We start from the raw sequence: 21,661 nt of genomic DNA on the forward strand, positions 1-21,661 counted from the left end.
AGACCCTATCATTACTTTATTTTAACTTCCCTTTCGAAATAATTTTGCAAAAACTTTCTTTTTGCGAGGATATCGATTAAATGTTCAAGGAAGAAAGTTAATCTTGATCAATTTATTTTAAAACGCATGTCAAAGAATGCCATGACAGAGGATTAGAATCATATATGTCTGTCTTTTTGTTATAGAATTTGGAACAACTTCCGGAGAAGTAGAGGATGTCGAATACTACTGCAAGTATGAAATGACGGAAGTGTTGGGTTTTGGAAATTTGAGACGGCAAATATAAACTTAAAGTTGAAAAGTCCTCAATCTCATTAAAATCAGACCTTAGTTCTCGCTAGAACTAAGATCTGATTTTAATGAGATTGCAAAGTCCTGCACTTTTTCATAATCATTTAACCATGCATAAACGTTATTTTTAACATTTGTAATAACAGATGTTGTAAAATAACCTGGGCCATAAATGTAGAAATGTAACATGAAGATTAATATAAATTTATTCTATATCACAGACTGTTTTATTCTTAATTCTTCTCTCTGCTGCAGATGCTCGTGCCTTTTTCAAAATGTGAAATAATAGCATTGAATGTAAAGTATGAATGTTTGGTCAATTTAGATGACATGTGCAAGAAGCGCAGCGACAGCAGATGTACGCCTCGTCAAGCTTCATACATAATACATCCCTTATGTTGGTGAAAAAATATAGATATGCCCATACATCCATGCACAGTAAGCTGCCAACTATAAAGTCAGCTCACATCACAATTAGCTGTTAGTAGAATTGCTGTCTAACAAATCATTGTCTCCATTAGCTGCAGCTAATGTAGTGTATACCTGTGTAATTCCCAACTGTGTTTTTACTCAAGTCTTTAATTTAGTACCAAGTAAGGATAAGATAAATGGATGAACAAGTTCTTTATGACGATTAGTAGCGAACACCAAGTATCGAGCAAGTATCCGGGCCAACAACGATGAATTCATTGCCAACATCGAGAAGGGTTTACAAAAACTGGCCCTAGGGGGTAATGTCGACTTCCTGCGACACCAGATTGCCAGCACCCTGAACAAACCCAAACCCCAGAAACCCAACCTCACTCATCATGACAGGAAAATCCCGAATAACGTAAAATCCGACAACACTATATCACCATCGCCCCGCAGACAAAGGCAAGGCAACTGTCACCATGGATACAACCATGCAGAGACCATAAAATAGATCTATTTTATGGTCTCTGATACAGCCCACTTCAATGCCTTAACCGACAACTTTCCGCAATGATCAATCGCCTACAAGCAGCTCAACAAAGACCCCAACAACAGCCTACAGAGAGAGCACTAGGCATTTCACTAGCTTGATAACGGTATTAGAATCTACACCGAAACGTCGCTCCGAATTGTCATAAAAACAGTTGTTCATTCATATATAGTATCCTTACCTAGTACTCCAACTTCTAAATGCCTCTCAAAGAAGTTTAGTTTGGTTTGGTAGTACCACCGCCACCGGCCTCTCCATCATGAATATTGCTAAATGCGGCGTAAAACCATACTCACTCACTACTAGTTTCCGATGAGATTCCATTAAGTTGACACAGCTTGTGTTCGATTTCAAAACCCAGGACGACCCAGGTAAACCCAAGTTAACACTGGTTGCCCAATGTTAGCTCATATTAACCGATTTACGTCATACTTCGGTGACCTAAGTTGGCCATACCTCGTGAACCCCTGGGGTGCTGTACTCTGGCTAGCAGCCTCCCCATTAAGTTACGTCACCATTAAAGCTAATTAGTTTTATTTATTGGTTCAGTGATGAATATACGTTTTAATGAATACAATTAACTATGTATTGATTGTACATGTATCAATGTGTGTGGGACATACTTACTTTAGAATCACTTAAATCAATAAAACAACTTTGATGATTAATTTGCATCTCGTTTAATGTTCTTTAATGCGTTATTGTTATTTTTTCATCTTTTTAAATGCATTAAAAATAGAAAAGGTACAATGGAGGCTTTGTCCAATCTCATTAAAATCAGACCTCAGTTCTCGCTACCGCTAAACAAAGCGGTAGCGAGAACTAAGATCTGATTTTAATGAAATTGGGCTTTATCAAGCAATGAAACACTTTTTTCAAAGTTTTTATTCACATCAAGGGTAGTTGCTTGCAAGATAAACAACTTTGGTAGACAATAAATATTTGTGGTACGGGCGTCAAGCGTTGACAAAAGATGTACATTATTGATATTATTATAAATGTACATGGATATTATTGACACTAGCAATGAAACACTTGTAAACTTCACGTAGTTGTGTGTAACTTATAGCAGTTGCTGTTGTGTTGCCCCTTATCCTGGCGGCCATATTATTATAACCAGAGACCATATACCGATATATGATCTCCAGATCTGTTATCAAGGCTACATTATATATGCGGGATGTTTTTTGTTACTGTCCTAAGTTCCCCGCTGGTTAACTAAGGTCGAATATTGTCAACCCTGGCTGCGAGAAAAGTGGTAACCTCGGTTGACTTTTTATTGTTTCTTTTAAATAGTATCTACAGTGTCGACATGAAAGTGTAGATTCATCGTGACAAGGCAAAGTTTAATCTTTGCTCCATCACATGATGGGGAATAATAACAGACCGGCTTTGACCACTCGGGTTTCTGGTTAAATTCAGATAACGAGTGTCCCTACTTAGACTGGGCTCCTTTCTACCTAACCAGAAAAATCAGACACACTTGAGCTTGCTGCGCCAACCATCAGTGAAACCACTCGATAATACATTGGTTCCACTGTTGATACGCGCCGCAGGCTTAGTGCTTTTAGACTACTAGTTAAGGTAGACAGGAACTCAGTCAATACTCGGCTCGCACCGAATAAAGCTGGGCTCCGTCTCTTCATAAAACAAGTTGACGACACGCATAGAGAGTCGGGAACTAGTTCACTCTCTGCGCCACTTCCCTAATCACGTGATATTTCCTTTTTTACCCCGGCACGTGATTTTCGTCATGTGATTCTTTTATGGGCACGTGATTGGTTTGATAGACTAGTTACTTAAAGTGAGATTGTGCGAACACACAACCAGGATCTGGACAATTGAGGTCGCACAGAAGGAATTCTCACGCCTATCTGCTCACAAGAGGTAGGTTATCTCCAGTTGATAATCGGTTGAAGTAGGAACACTCGGTAGGACAACCGTCGATGTTAGTTAGGACTCGGACATTTGTATGTAATGGTAATCATCATTGTAAGGTAAAATGACTATGATGAATCACTGTCTCTTGCAGTTTCGTTTTCCAGAAGTCAGTAACTTCAATAAGCCCAACCGTGGATTTGTTAAAAGAAATGTCAGTACCTTAGAGGCTCACTGTTCTGTAGGCATATATAGACTTAATATGGCCACGATATCGTATTGGCCACAGGTGCCCGTTGCATAAAGCGATATTAGCGCAACGATTGTCGGAAGTCAGTGTTGTATATTGGAGTAACTATAATATATATCGTCTGAAGGCTACGATCTCTCGTGGAACGGTGCCCACATCGCGAGAATCTGCAGTCTCGTGGGGAGGAAGTATGGGGTGTAGTGTTCCCTACGACTGAAATACCATGTTCCTTGTAATCGCCTGCAGGTGAATTTGTAAGCCATACAAATTCATAGCAGTGGAGAATTTGTAGGTCTACATTCCCAGCTCGTTGACAACATTCACTGTGGACATTTTCTGGTATAATTGATCTACTCTTTTCTTTTCTAATCTAGAATGAATGTAAAAGAACTGCTGCCAGTATGACCCAATTGAGCAAGATTCAGCCTTGGGTCATTTTTAAATTACGAACAATGATCAGATGGATTAATTATGGGATTGTGTCCACAGTCTTTGTCTGAATGAACATTCAATTCAAAAATTAATTACAATGTAGCCATGACATGTATATGTTGCCAGTAATTACAACATTCTAAAGCCCTGATGAGAGTGGTGTTTCTTAAATCCTTATGTATACTTTGTATTTTATATGTACTGGCAACCACCCTGTACTGTTTTTTTATATTATATGACTTAACCTGTGTCAGCTGCCATTGGCTATATAGCTTTGTTATAAAGACAAAAGAGAAGGCCACACCTTTAACTTAGCTAGGGTAAGGTGAGGTGCCCCGGGCACAAACACCACCAATGTGCTGACCTGGCACATAGTGTTTCTTGGATTGATCAATTTTTTAAAAATATTAAAAAAACTTGTATGTAGTGCAAGTTATCAACATGATCAAGTTGATATTGTCACTTCCGACAAATCCCTTGCATAAAGGAATATATAAATAACTAAATGGCCACATTTTATCTTGCTTGTTTTACATATCTGCAGACCATAATTTACAAGATCTTGAAAAGAATATATAATTAAAATCAACAGTTTTGTGTTTCAAACATGTTCGGCTGGGGGCTCAGCCACATAAATCTACCTCCTCCTCATGGCGGATATTGAATCATATGGGATGGTAATGAACACTGCCGACAAGCTCCCTTGAGCGATTGACATAAATACTTTAATCTGGTTCCTTATTGAACATTTAGAGCTGCATATGTTTACATTTTCTGTAGCAAGATTGTAGCATTGAGAATAAGTTGAGAATAATTTCCCTCAAATGTTACTCCTGATTTGAAGCTTCATGTGTCCTGTGGGGTGGTCGGGTAGCCTAGTGGTTGAAGCGTTCGCTTGTCACACTGAAGACCCGGGTTCGATTCCAGACATGGGTACAATGTGTGAAGCCAATTTTCCTGTGTCCCCCTCCTTGATATTGCTGGAATATTGCTAAAAGTGGCGTAAAACCATACTCACTCACTCACTCACTCACTCACTCACTCACTCACTCACTCACTCACTCACTCACTCACTCACTCACTCACTCACTCACTCACTCACTGTTTCCTGTCTGTCTACTCTTTGACATCCATAAAGTATAGCTTTAGTTAGTTTGAAATGAAAATTATACTAATAGTTTTGATTGATACTTTTCATCTCTATCTGAATTTTAGACTTCCTAAGATGGCTCTTAGCTTACTAGCACTGGTTGCCATGGCAACATTGTGCTGCGCTATGGTTCCGGAAGATGAAATAAAAATGATGCCTGGTTTGAGAAAGCAGCCATCGTTCCAACAGTTCTCAGGATACCTTAAAGCATCCGGCACAAAGAAACTTCACTACTGGTGAGAATGATTCAATTTTGTTTAAATTTGAAACTTTAATTCAACATTTTACCATTGTATTAATGTGGGTGTCGACACGATCCAAATTTTAATGTGTGTAAAGAAGTATGTCCTATCTTCATGATCTTGTAATATGAACAATATCTTGTGTGTGTGTTGTGTGCCTGTGTACTTCCATATATATAGTCAGTCTTGTACCAGACATGTGTTTTCACCAGGGCACCTGCCATGAGGTGCCAGTCATGTGTTATCACCAGGGCACCAGCCATGAGGTGCCAGTCATGTGTTATCACCAGGGCACCTGCCATGAGGTGCCAGCCATGTGTTATCACCAGGGCACCTGCCATGAGGTGCCAGCCATGTGTTATCACCAGGACACCTGCCATGAGGTGCCAGTCATGTGTTATCACCAGGGCACCAGCCATGAGGTGCCAGCCATGTGTTATCACCAGGGCACCTGCCATGAGGTGCCAGCCATGTGTTATCACCAGGGCACCAGCCATGTGTTATCACCAGGGCACCTGCCATGAGGTGCCAGCCATGTGTTATCACCAGGGCACCTGCCATGAGGTGCCAGCCATGTGTTATCACCAGGGTACCAGCCATGAGGTGCCAGCCATGTGTTATCACCTGGGTACCAGCCATGAGGTGCCAGCCATGTGTTATCACCAGGGCACCAGCCATGAGGTGCCAGCCATGTGTTATCACCAGGGTACCAGCCATGAGGTGCCAGCCATGTGTTATCACCAGGGTACCAGCCATGAGGTGCCAGCCATGTGTTATCACCAGGGCACCAGCCATGTGTTATCACCAGGGCACCTGCCATGAGGTGCCAGCCATGTGTTATCACCAGGGCACCTGCCATGAGTTGCCAGCCATGTGTTATCACCAGGGTACCAGCCATGAGTTGCCAGCCATGTGTTATCACCTGGGTACCAGCCATGAGGTGCCAGCCATGTGTTATCACCAGGGCACCAGCCATGAGGTGCCAGCCATGTGTTATCACATGATCTGTACGGTCCATGTGTGGAAGTATACCAGGGCTCATGACCTGACCTGTACGGTCCATGTGTGGAAGTATACCAGGGCTCATGACCTGACCTGTACGGTCCATGTGTGGAAGTATACCAGGGCTCATGACCTGACCTGTACGGTCCATGTGTGGAAGTATACCAGGGCTCATGACCTGACCTGTACGGTCCATGTGTGGAAGTATACCAGGGCTCATGACCTGATCTGTACGGTCCATGTGTGGAAGTATACCAGGGCTCATGACCTGATCTGTACGGTCCATGTGTGGAAGTATACCAGGGCTCATGACCTGACCTGTACGGTCCATGTGTACCCTGCAGTGTCCCAGCCATGTAATGGTGTCGTGTTGTTGCAGGTTTGTGGAGTCCATGAACAACCCTGCTACTGATCCAGTTGTGCTGTGGCTCAATGGCGGGCCGGGCTGCAGTTCAGACCTGGGTCTTCTCACAGAAAATGGGCCTTTCAGGGTAAGTGCTGATGCAGGGATGAAGAAGAATTGTGATTGATTACAATCATGCGTAAGATAAACTGCCTCGTCGATTTTCTGTGCTCACTATTTTATTATTATATTAGAATGAGTATGAAGATGTAGCTAGGATTTCTCTGCACCAAGATGAATGTTGAGGTGGGGCTTAGAGGGATGTGATCCAAATTGTATCCAATTTTTTTCGAACAATGTTAAAAGTTATTATTTTCATAATTTCCACATTTTTTTAACAAAATGCATTCAATGCAGGGCCTTTTTCCTTCTTGGACCTGTTAAGCTTAACAGTGTGTTTTTGTTAACTCCTCATTATGACCATGATGACATTATCTGGACAGTTTTTTGTTCAAATTTGGAAAGAGTACCTGCATTCATTTAGATACAAAATATATTCACTCAGAAGGACATACAAGTATTTTCGGAAACATTTGACTTTTGTAGGTGATGCCTGATGGGAAGACGGTGACCTACAGCAACACCAGCTGGTCCTTGGTAAGACGTTGATAAGTACCAGACCCAAGTACACAGTGTAGCACTGTGTAACGTAATACTGTGTCATAAGAACATCCTGTACTTTAATACTGTATCACTGTGTAGTGTCATCAGTACTTCCTGTTTTGTAGGGGCAGTCGGGTAGCCTAGTGGTTAAAGCGTTCGCTCGTCACACCGATTGCCGACATGGTTCGATTCCCGACATGGGTACAATGTGTGAAGCCCATTTTTGGTTTCCCCTGCCGTGATATTGCTCGAATATTGCTAAAAGCACCGTAAAACCATACTCACTCACTCCTGTTTTGTAATCCTGACTATTTGCGCCCTCCGCGTTGGTCTCAATTAACCTATGATTGTCGATTGCGACTATGCTTTATGTAAGAGGCTACTAACAGGATCGGGTGGTCAGACTCGATGACTTGGTTGATGCATGTCGTATCCCAATTGCGTCAATCCATACTCATGATGATTGGATTGTCTAGTCCAGACTCAATTATTTACAGATCATCATCATATAGCTGAAATATTGCTGAGTGAAGTGTTAAGTAAGGATAAAATATGTGGATGAACAACTTCTTTATTACAATTAGGAGCGACATTTCAGTGTAGGTTCTAACACCGTTATCAAGCAAGTGATAGAACCTACACCGAAACGTTGCTCCTAACTGTAATAAAGAAGTTAGTCATCCATATATCTTATCCTTACTTAGTACTCCAACTTCTAAATGCCTCTCAAAGAAGAGTGAAGTGTTAAACAATAACGAAAAACAAAACAAACATGACGAAGGGGATCAGTTTTTTGGATTGATGGGCTTCATTAGTTATTGTCATAATACCCTGATGGCTTGGCATTATTGATCATGGTATCAATCACTGATTATTCTGGACTAGATGGGGTTATTCACAGCACGCTGTCATCTGGCTGGAATATTGCTGAGTGAGGCACAAGCTGTAATACTGAGCCAGAGGTGTGTCCGATTGAATTGTTCAGTCAATATGATCATTTAATACAGTTTCAACAAGTCCAGGTCTTGTCACATTTGCAGGGACAAGAATCTTCCGCGAATTTTAGTGAGCACAAATTTGTTAAAATCTGATGGCTTCCCCTATACACACCCCCTAATTATTGACCACACTCCATTGCAAAGAAATTTCAGCTGAAAACGAAAATATCCTTTCTCATGCCTGCATTTGTATTAAGAAACCAATTTACATTACCATGAACATGTGCTATTGGCGTTTGAAAACAAATGTTCAGTCTGTCCTGGAATGAAGCTGTCAGTGTCAATCCCTGATTTGCTAACATTAGCCCCTTGTCTAGATCCTGTCTTCTTAAGCTGTATTACATTACTTGTAGTATTGCTAGTGCTTGTCATTTGGGCCTCACGACCCAGTCTCATCACCTACATCAGTTTAAGTATTTATCTGATATTGTTTTTGATGCTGAGTTTGGTATTGCAGGCGGCCAACATGTTGTACCTTGAGGCACCTGCAGGTGTGGGGTTCTCCTACTCAGATGACAAGAATTACACTACAGATGATAACGAGGTGAGTATGTTCTTCAACCAATCCAAAATAGGGCGATGTACAACTGCTCTTCAACCCCACAAAGACAGGGCCACACCAACACACGCCAGAATATCATAGAAAAATCTCCAGGAATATCACCCTCTGCAATTGCAGGACATATTTGTAACAGGGTTTTACCTTGACCTACAAAGGTGAGGGTCCAGGGGACCCTGAATAATTAATTTTAAGGTAATTTTTAATTTCCTGTAAAGTAATGAAATGGTGTAGTGATTGTATGTTTAGATCATTACTTAGAGCCTGGAATGAATCGATGATCATGTGGACAGTGGTCATGATTGATGGATGAAATGACAGACGCCCATAACTGCTCTTTATAGGCTGTAGGTACAATGAATATTTAATATTGTGCATCCCTTGCATATTTTTTCCCCGCGTCCATTTTGTCTACACTTGTGCATCATGTAAAAACCCTGATAAGTAGGATCCAGTATTTGTGTGGTACAAGGCAGTACATGCGTGACTGATTTCAGGTTGCCCAGGACAACTACCTGGCCCTCAAGGACTTCTTCTCCAAGTACCAGAACTACTCCAAGCATGACTTCTTCATCACGGGAGAGAGCTATGGGGGGGTCTACGTGCCAACCCTCAGCTCGCTTGTTGTAGAAGACAAGGACATCAATTTCAAGGTAAAATGCTTAACAATTCTTTCAATTCGTTCTTGAAATTAATATGCGCTCATAAAATGAGAAAAGTATGAGCTTCCCCCTCTTTCAAGAATACATGATGGTACATATTTGTCTGGATATACGTGAGTTTACTACTATGAGTGGCAACAAGGACAAAAATCACTTAAAAATGGTTTGAATAAACAATGTAATATAGCACGAGACTAAGTGTTTCTCTTAGTGGCCATGTCAGGTTTGGTCCCTCTTTTCACAAGTCTATAATTCAGTTGTGACGGTCACTTACGGCACAGACCCGTAAAGAGCAGACATGTTTTTGATCTTCAGCAACTGATGCTTGTCGTAAGAGGCGACTGACGGCATCAGGTCGTTAGGCTCACGGACATGGTTGCTGCATGTCATTGAATCCCAATTGCGTGGATTGATGCCAATGGTGTCAATCACAGGATTGTCTGGTCTGGACTCAGTTATTTACAGACCGCCTTCATAAAACTGGAACATTGCTGAGTGCGGCGTTAAACAAGAAACTAACAAGAGCCAAACATCAAACTAACTGCATATGATGGCGTCATTGTTGAGATCAGTGAAAATGACCAGAACCCAAGACAGGAGAGATGGAAGTGTAGGCTAGGGTTGACACTCACATTGAGGCTCAGCATACTTTGGGTTGTGTTTCAGGGCATGGGCATTGGTAACGGACTCTCCAATGACAAATTTAATGACAACTCCCTCCTGTACTTTGCATACTACCACGGACTGATTGGAGACAGGTATGGTATAGCATTATCTCTCATTGATTGGGCATATCCTTGTCACTTCACTCAAAACCTCTGTTGTCACCACATGAACTGATGTTTTCGAACCCTGGTCGCGTCATACCAATAGACGTTAAAATATATGGTACCCTGTCTGGCACTTGGCATTAAGGGGCTAAAACAAGGACTGCTTGGCTCGGAGTCGGTATACTGTGTGTGAGACGGGTATTCATCTTACACGGCATGGTGTCTCAGTGGGCTAGCACTATAAATCAGCATTAGTCCCCCCACACACACACACGAACACACAGAGCATGTCGCTATATAAGTGCAATAATCTTGGACGTGACGTTAAACCCCATTTCTCCTCACCTCATCTCAAGCTATTTCCTGATAAACATATTTGCAGTTGAAACTTGTTATTAATTTTGTCAAATTATCCCGTCACCCACTTACAATCTGTCCTATAGTAGAGGACACTGCACCCCTTGGATGAGATTCTGTAACCTGTAACTGAGGATGAGGTCACTGTGATCTGATGGCTATTACCATACCCCCTGGCTAAAATCCCATATGTCCTTGCTGAAATAGGCATATCCTTTGAATGAGACCCTGTATCCCCATGCTGAGATCACCATTAATTTTTGGCTGAGATCACTGTTACCTCATGTCTCATTGTTGAGATCACATATCGTTTTGATTGAGGTCCCATGTCTCATTGTTGAAATCATGTATCCTTTGATGAAATCCCATATCTCATTGTTGAGATCATGTATCCTTTGATGAAATCCCATATCTCATTGTTGAGATCATATATCCTTTGATGAAATCCCGTATCTCATTGTTGAGATCATGTATCCTTTGATGAAATCCCATATCTCCTTGTTGAGATCATGTATCCTTTGATGAAATCCCATATCTCATTGTTGAGATCATGTATCCTTTGATGAAATCCCATATCTCATTGTTGAGATCATGTATCCTTTGGTGAAATCCCATATCTCCTTGTCGAGATCATGTATCCTTTGATGAAATCCCATATCTCCTTGTTAAGATCATGTATCCTTTGATGAAATCAAATATCTCCTTGTTGAGATCATGTATCCTTTGATGAAATCCCATATCTCATTGTTGAGATCATGTATCCTTTGATGAAATCCCATATCTCATTGTTGAGATCGTGTATCGTTTGATGAAATCCCATATCTCATTGTTGAGATCGTGTATCGTTTGATGAAATCCCATATCTCCTTGTTGAGATCGTGTATCGTTTGATGAAATCCCATATCTCATTGTTGAGATCATGTATCCTTTGGTGAAATCCCATATCTCATTGTTGAGATCATGTATCCTTTAATGAAATCCCATATCTCATTGTTGAGATCATGTATCCTTTGGTGAAATCCCATATCTCATTGTTGAGATCATGTATCCTTTGATGAAATCCCATATTTCATTGTTGAGATCATGTATCCTTTGATGAAATCCCGTATCTCATTGTTGAGATCATGTATCATTTGATGAAATCCCATATCTCATTGTTGAGATCATGTATCCTTTGATGAAATCCCATATCTCCTTGTTGAGATCATGTATCCTTTGATGAAATCCCATATCTCCTTGTTGAGATCGTGTATCCTTTGATGAAATCCCATATCTCCTTGATGAGATCGTGTATCCTTTGGTGAAATCCCATATCTCCTTGTTGAGATCGTGTATCCTTTGGTGAAATCCCATATCTCCTTGTTGAGATCGTGTATCCTTTGGTTGGGGCCCTGTGCCTTACTGATGACATGAACATGTGCTGAGCTAATGATGTAAATGATGTTTTGTTTCAGTATGTTCAAGGACCTTCAGAAGTTTTGTTGCCAGACCAATAGTACTGAGAGGTGTTTCTTCACGGACAGGATGCAAGACCCTCAGTGTCAGAAAGTGGTAGGTCCGACTACATCACTACTAGTCTGTTCCCCCTTGTGGAGCTTCCTTGAAACAATAGGTCTCAGTAGCATGCTTGACTAGAACAGCAGATTAATGAGGAAATAGTGGTCTGGCTGCTGTGACGTCACAGGGGCAGTGGGGTAACTCACTCACTAACTCACTCACTCACTCACTCACTCTCTCTAAAAATCACTCTAAAAAAATCACTCTCTCTCTCAAAAATCACTCTCACTCTAAAAATCACTCACTCACTCTCTCTCTCTCTCTAAAAATCACTCACTCACTCACTCACTCACCCACCCACCCACCCACTCCTCACTCACTCATACTCACTCACACACTCACTCACTCACTCACACTCACACTCTCTCTCTCTAAAAATCACTCTCACTCACTCACTCACTCATACTCACTCACTCACACTCACACTCTCTCTCTCTCTAAAAATCACTCACTCACCCACTCCTCACTCACTCACTCACTCTCTCTCTAAAAATCACTCACTCACTCACTCACCTAAATACATTCTGACACCCCGACTACATGGCCACGTCTTCCTCCACTAACTGTACTGTACTGTGTTGCAGGTGACTGCAGCGTCCAGTGTGGTGTATGCCGGGGGCCTCAACATCTACAACCTCTACGGGGAATGTGCCGGAGGCGTCATGTCAAGGGAGAGACCCAACTCAAACATCACAGAGTCATCTAACTTTGGTTATCCGTTTGGATTTTTGGACATCGTCAGGAAAGATAGAAAGGTAACCTTATTGAGATAAACTGATTAAAAGAACCAGTATTACCTGACTCCAACTAAACTAAAACTAACCGTTGTATGGATATATTTTTTAAACTTATCCTATCTGACACTATGCATTTCTTGTTATTCTTCGATCCTGGTGTGGAATTGTCCTAGAACAAAGTTTCCATCCATCAATGGCAATGACTATTGACCCAGTAATATTTTCACAGTCTTCCTGTTTACATGTAATTACCATTTCTTTACCATTAAAATTAGGCTTATTAGGAACAATAATTCTTGTGACAGGCAAATAAAGGGTACCTATTAAATAATATTTTTTTTGAATGAATTAAAACCAGGTAATTTTCATACGATTTTTTATTTGTTGAGTTTGTTGGACTGACAAAAATTAGGGGGGATTGGTAATTTTTGGAGTTTCAAAAGCTAGCTGGAATTTTGTTTTTAGTATAGTCGATTATTTTTGCAAGGTCACCAGGAAGTATATCTCATTGTGAAACCAAATAACAATCATTATAATCATGATAATGAGTTTTGTAATAACACATGACCTGATGATGCAATACCAGAGGAGTCAACCATTACAGTTTGGGCATAATAGTTACTATTTGAGTCTAAACTTCACTGTAATGCTTGCATGGCACGACAGGCTAACAATAGATGTAAGAATCGAGTGGTCCTTAACTTCTTTTGAGTGGTATACATTGCATGGCACGACAGGTTAACAATAGATATATGAAAGAATCGAGTGGTCCTTAACTTCTTTTGAGTGGTATACATCGCATGGCATGACAGGTTAACAATAGTTGTATGAAAGAATCGAGTGGTCCTTAACTTCTTTTGAGTGGTATACATTGCATGGCAAGACAGGTTAACAATAGATATATGAAAGAATCGAGTGGTCCTTAACTTCTTTTGAGTGGTATACATCGCATGGCATGACAGGTTAACAATAGTTGTATGAAAGAATCGAGTGGTCCTTAACTTCTTTTGAGTGGTAAACATTGCATGGCAAGACAGGTTAACAATAGATATATGAAAGAATCGAGTGGTCCTTAACTTCTTTTGAGTGGTATACATTGCATGGCATGACAGGTTAACAATAGTTGTATGAAAGAATCGAGTGGTCCTTAACTTCTTTTGAGTGGTATACATTGCATGGCACGACAGTTAACAATAGATATATGAAAGAATCGAGTGGTCCTTAACTTCTTTTGAGTGGTATACATTGCATGCCACGACAGTTAACAATTGATATATGAAAGAATCGAGTGGTTCTTAACTTCTTTTGAGTAGTATACAGTGTTGTAAAATGTTGCTACAACGGTGTTGCTGATGCAGTAGATATTGCCGTTACAGGTGATGAAGGATGCCACTAATCTGAAATTGGACCCACCATGCATCGATGCCAGGAACGTGGCCATGTATCTCAACTCGGAGGAGGTGAGGACAGCCCTCCATATCCCCAGCGTGGTGCAGAAGTGGGAGACATGTAGCGGTGACGTCGGCAGCAAATACGTCAGAATCTACAGCGACGTTTCTGCTCAGTACAAGAAAGTTCTTGCTGCAGGGGTAAGTTGTAGCTCATCACTCGTTACTGCCTAACAATGTTGGCTCACACAGTTTCTGTGCAAGTTACGATGGAACAATGTTGATGTCAAGTTCCTATTTTCACTGCCTCACCTATGGAGATCTAGGTGAGGCCTCCAGTGTTGGCAGGCGGTCGGGTAGCCTAGTGGTTTAAGCGTTCGCTCGTCACGCCGAAGACCCGGGTTCGAATCCCGACATGGCTACAATGTGTGTGAAGCCCATTTCTGGTGTCCCCCGCTGTGATATTGCTGGAATATTGCTAAAAGCGGCGTAAAAACCATACTCACTCACTCACTCACTCACTCACTCCAGTGTTGGCACGTGATCCTGTGAGCGGTGCACAGGTCACAAATCAGGTGAAGTTATGCAACATCAGTCGCGGAGTCTTTGGACGGGTTACCACATTCCGTCAGTTTCCTCTGAGTTTCTAGGGCTTCGGTCATGCCCTACACTGAAACACATGTGGCGTCTCCTTAGGCAAGTGACTTTGTTCGAAATGTGCCTCTGTTCACCCAGTAGTGAATGGGTACCAGGTAGGATGGGATGGCAATGTGGTTGTTAACCATCTAGCACCTAACGGGCAGCTTGGGTCGTATACTCCCCAGTGAGCTGAGAATTATTGTGTGGATGGATCCAGTGGCCAGGGTAATAAAAACGCTTGAGCATCCCCCTGTGTAACATTCCCTCACTCACTATTCAACTTTTACAAGGCGAAACTTGACAGAACTGGGTTTCTAGTGCCAGTCCCCATTTCAAGAAATATTCTTTCCATTTTTCTCTGGGAGAACATGAAAATTCTGACTTTCTAAAATTGTTACACTGGGTGCCATGGAACATTATATCATGACTGGATCTGTTTTTCAGAAGCGAGTGCTGGTGTACAATGGCGATATCGACATGGCTTGCAATTTCCTCGGTGACGAATGGTTCGTGGACGCTCTTGGCATTCCGGTGAGAATACTGGACTATGTTGTGGTTCTGATGGCCTGTCTGATCCTAAGACCCGTGAAGATCCAGGGTAGAATAGGTCTTCAGCTCCGTAAAAGGAGACTATGTATGTCGAAAGAGGCGACTAACGGGAAAGGGTGGTCAGACTCGCTGACTCGGTTGATGCATGTCATTGTATCCCAATTACATGGATAGATGCTCATGATGTCAATCACTGGATTGTCTGGTCCAGACTCGATTATGTACTGACTGTCATCAAATAGCTGGAATATTGCTGAGTGCGACATTAAACAACAAACTAACTAAAACAAAACAAACAAACACTCACTTGCTCAGTTCAAGGTATTGACTGTATTCGTCTGGGTTTTCAGTATGAAAATATTGATGTTGAACCTTATATGGCTACACTTGTCCCCTGTGGAACTGAACATATTGATCTAGAAGCAGGTGGGTGAGTGTCACTATTTGCCAGACATGTACCACTGGTCTTCTCTGTGTGATGCGTTGTATCCTGTTTCAGGCCACGTCCCCCAGGAAGGAGTGGTTCTACAAGGCGGAGGACGGCACGAAGCAGGTGGCAGGATTTGTGAAGGAGTACAGCAATCTCTCCCTGGTCACTGTCAGGGTAAGATGTCGTCATGATTGTTGCTATGGTTACTGGGGCAGTGTGGAGAAATGTACTCAACACTGGGGATGAATCCTCTGAATATCTCTTTTCTGTTTATACATTGTAAAAACTAAAACTGGCTACTGATTCACCTGTATAATCTGATTCACCTGACACCTGTATAATCTGATTCACCTGATTTACCTGTATAATCTGATTCTCCTAATTCACCTGTATAAGCTGATTCACCTGTATAATCTGATACTCCTGACTTACCTGTATAATCTGATTCTCCTGATTCACCTGTATAAGCTGATTCACTTGTATAAGCTGATTCACCTGTATAAGCTGATTCATCTGACTTACCTGCATGAACTGTCTCATCTGACTTACCTGCATGAACTGTCTCACCTGACTTGCCTGCATGAACTGTCTCACCTGACTTACCTGCATGAACTGTCTCACCTGACTTGCCTGCATGAACTGTCTCACCTGACTTACCTGCATGAACTGTCTCACCAGACTTACCTGCATGAACTGTCTCACCTGACTTACCTGCATGAACTGTCTCACCTGACTTACCTGTATGAACTGTCTCACCTGACTTACCTGCATGAACTGTCTCACCTGACTTACCTGCATGAACTGTCTCACCTGACTTACCTGCATGAACTGTCTCACCTGACTTACCTGTATGAATTGTCTCACCTGACTTACCTGTATGAATTGTCTCACCTGACTTACCTGCATGAACTGTCTCACCTGACTTACCTGCATGAACTGTCTCACCTGACTGATCTTCCATATGTGACTGACCTGACTGGCCTGTATGACCTGACTTACCTTACTGACATCCTAAAATGTTCAACTTGCCCACTTCTGTTCACACACTTGATAACACCACTCTGCCCCTCAGTCCCCTTACACAGCTCCTCCCTAGAAACATCCCCCTATCATCATAAATATGCAAGGAGGAGAGAGTGGAGGGTTGGTGATTTGATCCCTGGCCTTGTCATACCAAAAGACGTTAAGAGATGATATTTGTTCTTACCCTGCCTGATGCTCGGCATTTAGGGGATAAAACAAGGACTGGCTGCTTCAGAATATACTGTGAGTGGGGTGTCCATGTTAAACTGTGGCGTGGTAGTCTCAGTGGGCTGGTACAGTGATCGCTCGCTATTGCGCTACCAATGGGGTCCAAATAATTGGTGGGCGTTATAGACGATGAGCCGTTTAACCGAGGCCGAGGCGGGGGAGCGCGCTCGGCAAATCTCAAATCATCAATAGGCCTATGTGTTTATCTCACGTCACGTCAAAATAGTATATATTTTTATGGACCTAGATCTACCTGTAATATCATTCATTTATTAAATCTGTCATATTTCACAATGTCTGAAATACGTATTCCATTCTAATTTATCATTTTTTATCAATAAATTAAAAAATTATTCACTATTTCCCGCGATGTTATTGAAAATAAAATTCTCGGACACACTTTTCGACAACGGGTCCGCATCGAACATGTCAAAGAGCAAAATAAAGACTATTTTAAGCAAATCTTTAAATATATTATACAAAGTGATAAATAAAATCAACAAAAATATATCTAAAAGTAATCAAACTTACATCTAAGTTATTATTTCCATCGTTTCGTGCGATCGCGTGTAATGTAAGTCAAATGACATCTCGGCTTTCGTCGCCTTGAATTCTCGGCTCGGACACAACGTTTAATGCAATAATATATGCATGAAAAATCTTTGTCACAGCTCGTAACCTAGCACGATACATTCGCGAAGTTCCATATTTTTAATATATATCGTGATTTCCTGCTTAAAACGTTCAGAATAACACGATTTAACAAAAAATCTTTCGCTAACTTCTGAAATTTATCAAACACGAGCTTGGTATCACAGCTTGATTGGCTGCCTGAGGTCACGTGCTCAAAATTGACCAATCACGAAACTTGTAGCAGATTTCGGCAAGAAAGCGTCATTAGAAACAAATTTTAATCCAATGAAATCGCTTGTTATAACTACGGGGAAAAACAGGCGATGTTACGAAAGCGCGATTACGAAATGAATGACCGCCGTGTTGTGACAGCAACTACATGTGTGTGACAGTTTAGCCTTAAATTGGATTGCCCACTAATTAAGAATATAAACTTCCCTTGTGGTTCTCTTTTATTGCATGCATGCGCTTCTAAGATCAAAGGATGTATAGTGTGAAAAGTTAACTAGTTGAACAATCGTATTTCCGGGACTTGCCGCGGATGTTTTCAAACAGATTATTAGAACTCCATTCAGCGATAAACGGTTGATTATGCAATGAGAAGCGTTATGTGCAAATGAACAACGAACAACAATACAATTATGTCTGTGTAAAACTCTCAGTAATAAAAGTGTACATAAATTTTGGGAGCCATGCGTTACCGCGCGTAATAACCGAAGTAGCGCTTTATCGAAGAGCGCAATAGCGAGCGATCACTGTACTATAAAGCCAGCTTTAGTCCAGATCAGTACAAGCATGCAGGTGCATGCATGTCGCTATTCAAGTGAAATAATCTTGAAAAGTTAAACCCCATTTCACCCCACCTGCAAAGAGGGATTGTTATAACACTCAATAATTACATTATGGCTGACATATTGCAGATGTGACTTTAAGGTGTTGTTTGGACAATATGCAAATTTAGTATGAGTGGTTATCTTCCAAAAATAACATTCTTACAGAAAAATTCTTTGCCCGACCAACATGTCGAGGTCTGAAGTATTGCTGTTGTGTTGCAGGGAGCTGGCCACATGGTGCCCACAGACAGACCAGTCCCCGGTCTGGAGATGTTCAAGAGCTTCATCATGGGGCAGCCTCTAGCATAACACTCTCAACCTTCACCTTCACTAAATCGCTGCACCTCACGTACAGACAATTCTCCGATTATCCAGGGTATCTCCATTTAATATCAGATCTTTGATTCAAATTACCTCTCACTTCAGAAAAACTCAGATCAAAACAAACTTATGGGAGAATTTCTATGTCTGAAATGAGACATGACTGTTTGATTTCATATCCGTAATCATATAATGTCTTCAGTATTGATAATAGAATGGAAATATAATACACTGGATAATCGAGGATGATAACTGGAGGCTTATGGTTCCTGGTTAAACTTTTATTCTGCAATGTAACATCGTCAACTTTGGTCATGCCATAGTATGTGATGAAGACTTCACACATGATTTACAGAAACATTTTAACAGGAATGTCTCAATTATTTTAGAGTGAGAATTTGTACTTTTAGGATCCCTGTAGCAGGCAATAGCCTGTTAATCCAGTGTGTCAGTTTTAGCCAGCGGAATGTGATAATGTACATGTGTGCACAGTGTGATGGATGAATGTCTGGTCGTGTGCTGAAGATGAATTGTATAATGTTAATTCATTCCGTCAGACTGTTTTGATAACTATTTCATTCCAAGATGTAGAAATTTCATGCTGTAGATTCAAGGAAACGAATCATGTACTTGTTATCTCCACAGTTTTAAGGGTGTTAGAGGATATGTTTCTCTTACTGTATGGTTTAATTCGCAGTGCAGAAGTTCTCATGGTGCAATATGTACACTGATACAACTTAGTTTTCATGCCCATGTTCTCACATATACTTGTACAGTGTATGCATTTACACAAGATCAGCATACGATATTTGGATAGCAGTTTTCTTAAAAGGTGTCTGCTTTTGACATTCAAAGGTGTTTGGAGGGGAGATTTTACAAAATATTTCTTAACTTCATATATTATTAACTGTCTTGAATTTATGATGGTGATACTTTACAATTGCTTTTAGTGTTAAGGCTGATGATAAGGTTTTAATAGTTCCACACTGCTGAACAGTACAGTGTTTTTACTTCCTCAGAGGCAGTGGTGACTTACCTCGGAAACTAGGTCGCACCCTCACATCAAACTTGACGTAGCCTCACGTTCCCGAACATATCGATCTTGATATTGTCTCAGGTGGCAGGAATAAATAGCTGAAATGTTTTAAACCTGATAAGTTTGTAGCTAAATATTCTATTTTGTATACATTTCATGTTTGTATATTTTAAGTTAAGATTATTTTATGAATAAACTTTTACTTCACAATTGCATTTTTCAGTTTCTATTCTCAGTGAGAGAATTACACATCTCAAACTAGTGTGTGTCTATCAGGCTCACAGTGAGAGAATTACACCTCTCAGACAAGTGTGTCTCTATCAGGCTCACAGTGAGAGAATTACACATCTCAAACTAGTGTGTCTCTATCAGGCTCACAGTGAGAGAACTACTCCTCTCAGACTAGTGTGTCTCTATCAGGCTCACAGTGAGAGAACTACACCTCTTAGACTAGTGTGTCTCTATCAGGCTCACAGTGAGAGAATTACACCTCTCAGACTAGTGTGTCTCTATCAGGCTCACAGTGAGAGAATTACACCTCTCAGACTAGTGTGTCTATCAGGCTCACAGTGAGAGAATTACACCTCTCAGACTAGTGTGTCTCTATCAGGCTCACAGTGAGAGAATTACACCTCTCAGACTAGTGTGTCTCTATCAGGCTCACAGTGAGAGAATTACACCTCTCAGACAAGTGTGTCTCTATCAGGCTCACAGTGAGAGAATTACACCTCTCAGACTAGTGTGTCTCTATCAGGCTCACAGTGAGAGAATTACACCTCTCAGACTAGTGTGTCTCTATCAGGCTCACAGTGAGAGAATTACACATCTCAAACTAGTGTGTCTCTATCAGGCTCACAGTGAGAGAATTACACCTCTCAGACAAGTGTGTCTCTATCAGGCTCACAGTGAGAGAATTACACATCTCAAACTAGTGTGTCTCTATCAGGCTCACAGTGAGAGAATTACACCTCTCAGACAAGTGTGTCTCTATCAGGCTCACAGTGAGAGAATTACACATCTCAAACTAGTGTGTCTCTATCAGGCTCACAGTGAGAGAACTACTCCTCTCAGACTAGTGTGTCTCTATCAGGCTCACAGTGAGAGAACTACACCTCTTAGACTAGTGTGTCTCTATCAGGCTCACAGTGAGAGAATTACACCTCTCAGACTAGTGTGTCTCTATCAGGCTCACAGTGAGAGAATTACACCTCTCAGACTAGTGTGTCTATCAGGCTCACAGTGAGAGAATTACACCTCTCAGACTAGTGTGTCTCTATCAGGCTCACAGTGAGAGAATTACACCTCTCAGACTAGTGTGTCTATCAGGCTCACAGTGAGAGAATTACACCTCTCAGACTAGTGTGTCTCTATCAGGCTCACAGTGAGAGAATTACTCCTCTCAGACTAGTGTCTCTATCAGGCTCACAGTGAGAGAATTACACCTCTCAGACTAGTGTGTCTCTATCAGGCTCACAGTGAGAGAATTACACCTCGCAGACTAGTGTGTCTCTACCAGGCTCACAGTGAGAGAATTACACCTCTCAGACTAGTGTGTCTCTATCAGGCTCATAGTGAGAGAATTACACCTCTCAGACTAGTGTGTCTCTATCAGGCTCACAGTGAGAGAATTACTCCTCTCAGACTAGTGTGTCTCCATCAGGCTCACAGTGAGAGAATTATACATTTCAGACTAGTGTGTCTATCAGGCTCACAGTGAGAGAATTAT

The 21,661-nt window shown here is 41.4% G+C and overlaps 1 protein-coding gene across 1 annotated transcript; it reads left to right on the forward strand.

Moving 5' to 3' along the window:
• Positions 1-2,986: 2,986 nt before the first annotated feature.
• On the forward strand, positions 2,987-20,145 carry LOC124131700 (lysosomal protective protein-like). The gene is made up of 13 exons (XM_046495194.2): positions 2,987-3,142; positions 5,031-5,201; positions 6,589-6,700; positions 7,159-7,209; positions 8,671-8,757; positions 9,270-9,425; positions 10,101-10,192; positions 12,016-12,112; positions 12,703-12,873; positions 14,232-14,444; positions 15,327-15,413; positions 15,931-16,035; positions 18,801-20,145. The coding sequence occupies exons 2-13, from the start codon at positions 5,041-5,043 to the stop codon at positions 18,885-18,887; spliced, it is 1,419 nt and encodes a 472-aa protein (XP_046351150.2). The 5' UTR covers positions 2,987-3,142; positions 5,031-5,040; the 3' UTR covers positions 18,888-20,145.
• Positions 20,146-21,661: the final 1,516 nt, after the last annotated feature.

The sequence above is a fragment of the Haliotis rufescens genome, unplaced genomic scaffold (assembly GCF_023055435.1).
Source record: "Haliotis rufescens isolate VD_foot unplaced genomic scaffold, xgHalRufe1.0.p SCAF_17, whole genome shotgun sequence".
Taxonomy (NCBI): Eukaryota; Metazoa; Mollusca; class Gastropoda; order Lepetellida; family Haliotidae; genus Haliotis; species Haliotis rufescens.

Coding starts and splice junctions, on each gene's coding strand:
- LOC124131700 (XM_046495194.2), top strand. CDS start 5,041: ATGGCTCTTAGCTTACTAGCACTGGTTGCCATGGCAACATTGTGCTGC. Junction 9,426..10,100: donor ACAAGGACATCAATTTCAAG/GTAAAATGCTTA, acceptor GTTGTGTTTCAG/GGCATGGGCATTGGTAACGG. Junction 12,113..12,702: donor ACCCTCAGTGTCAGAAAGTG/GTAGGTCCGACT, acceptor ACTGTGTTGCAG/GTGACTGCAGCGTCCAGTGT.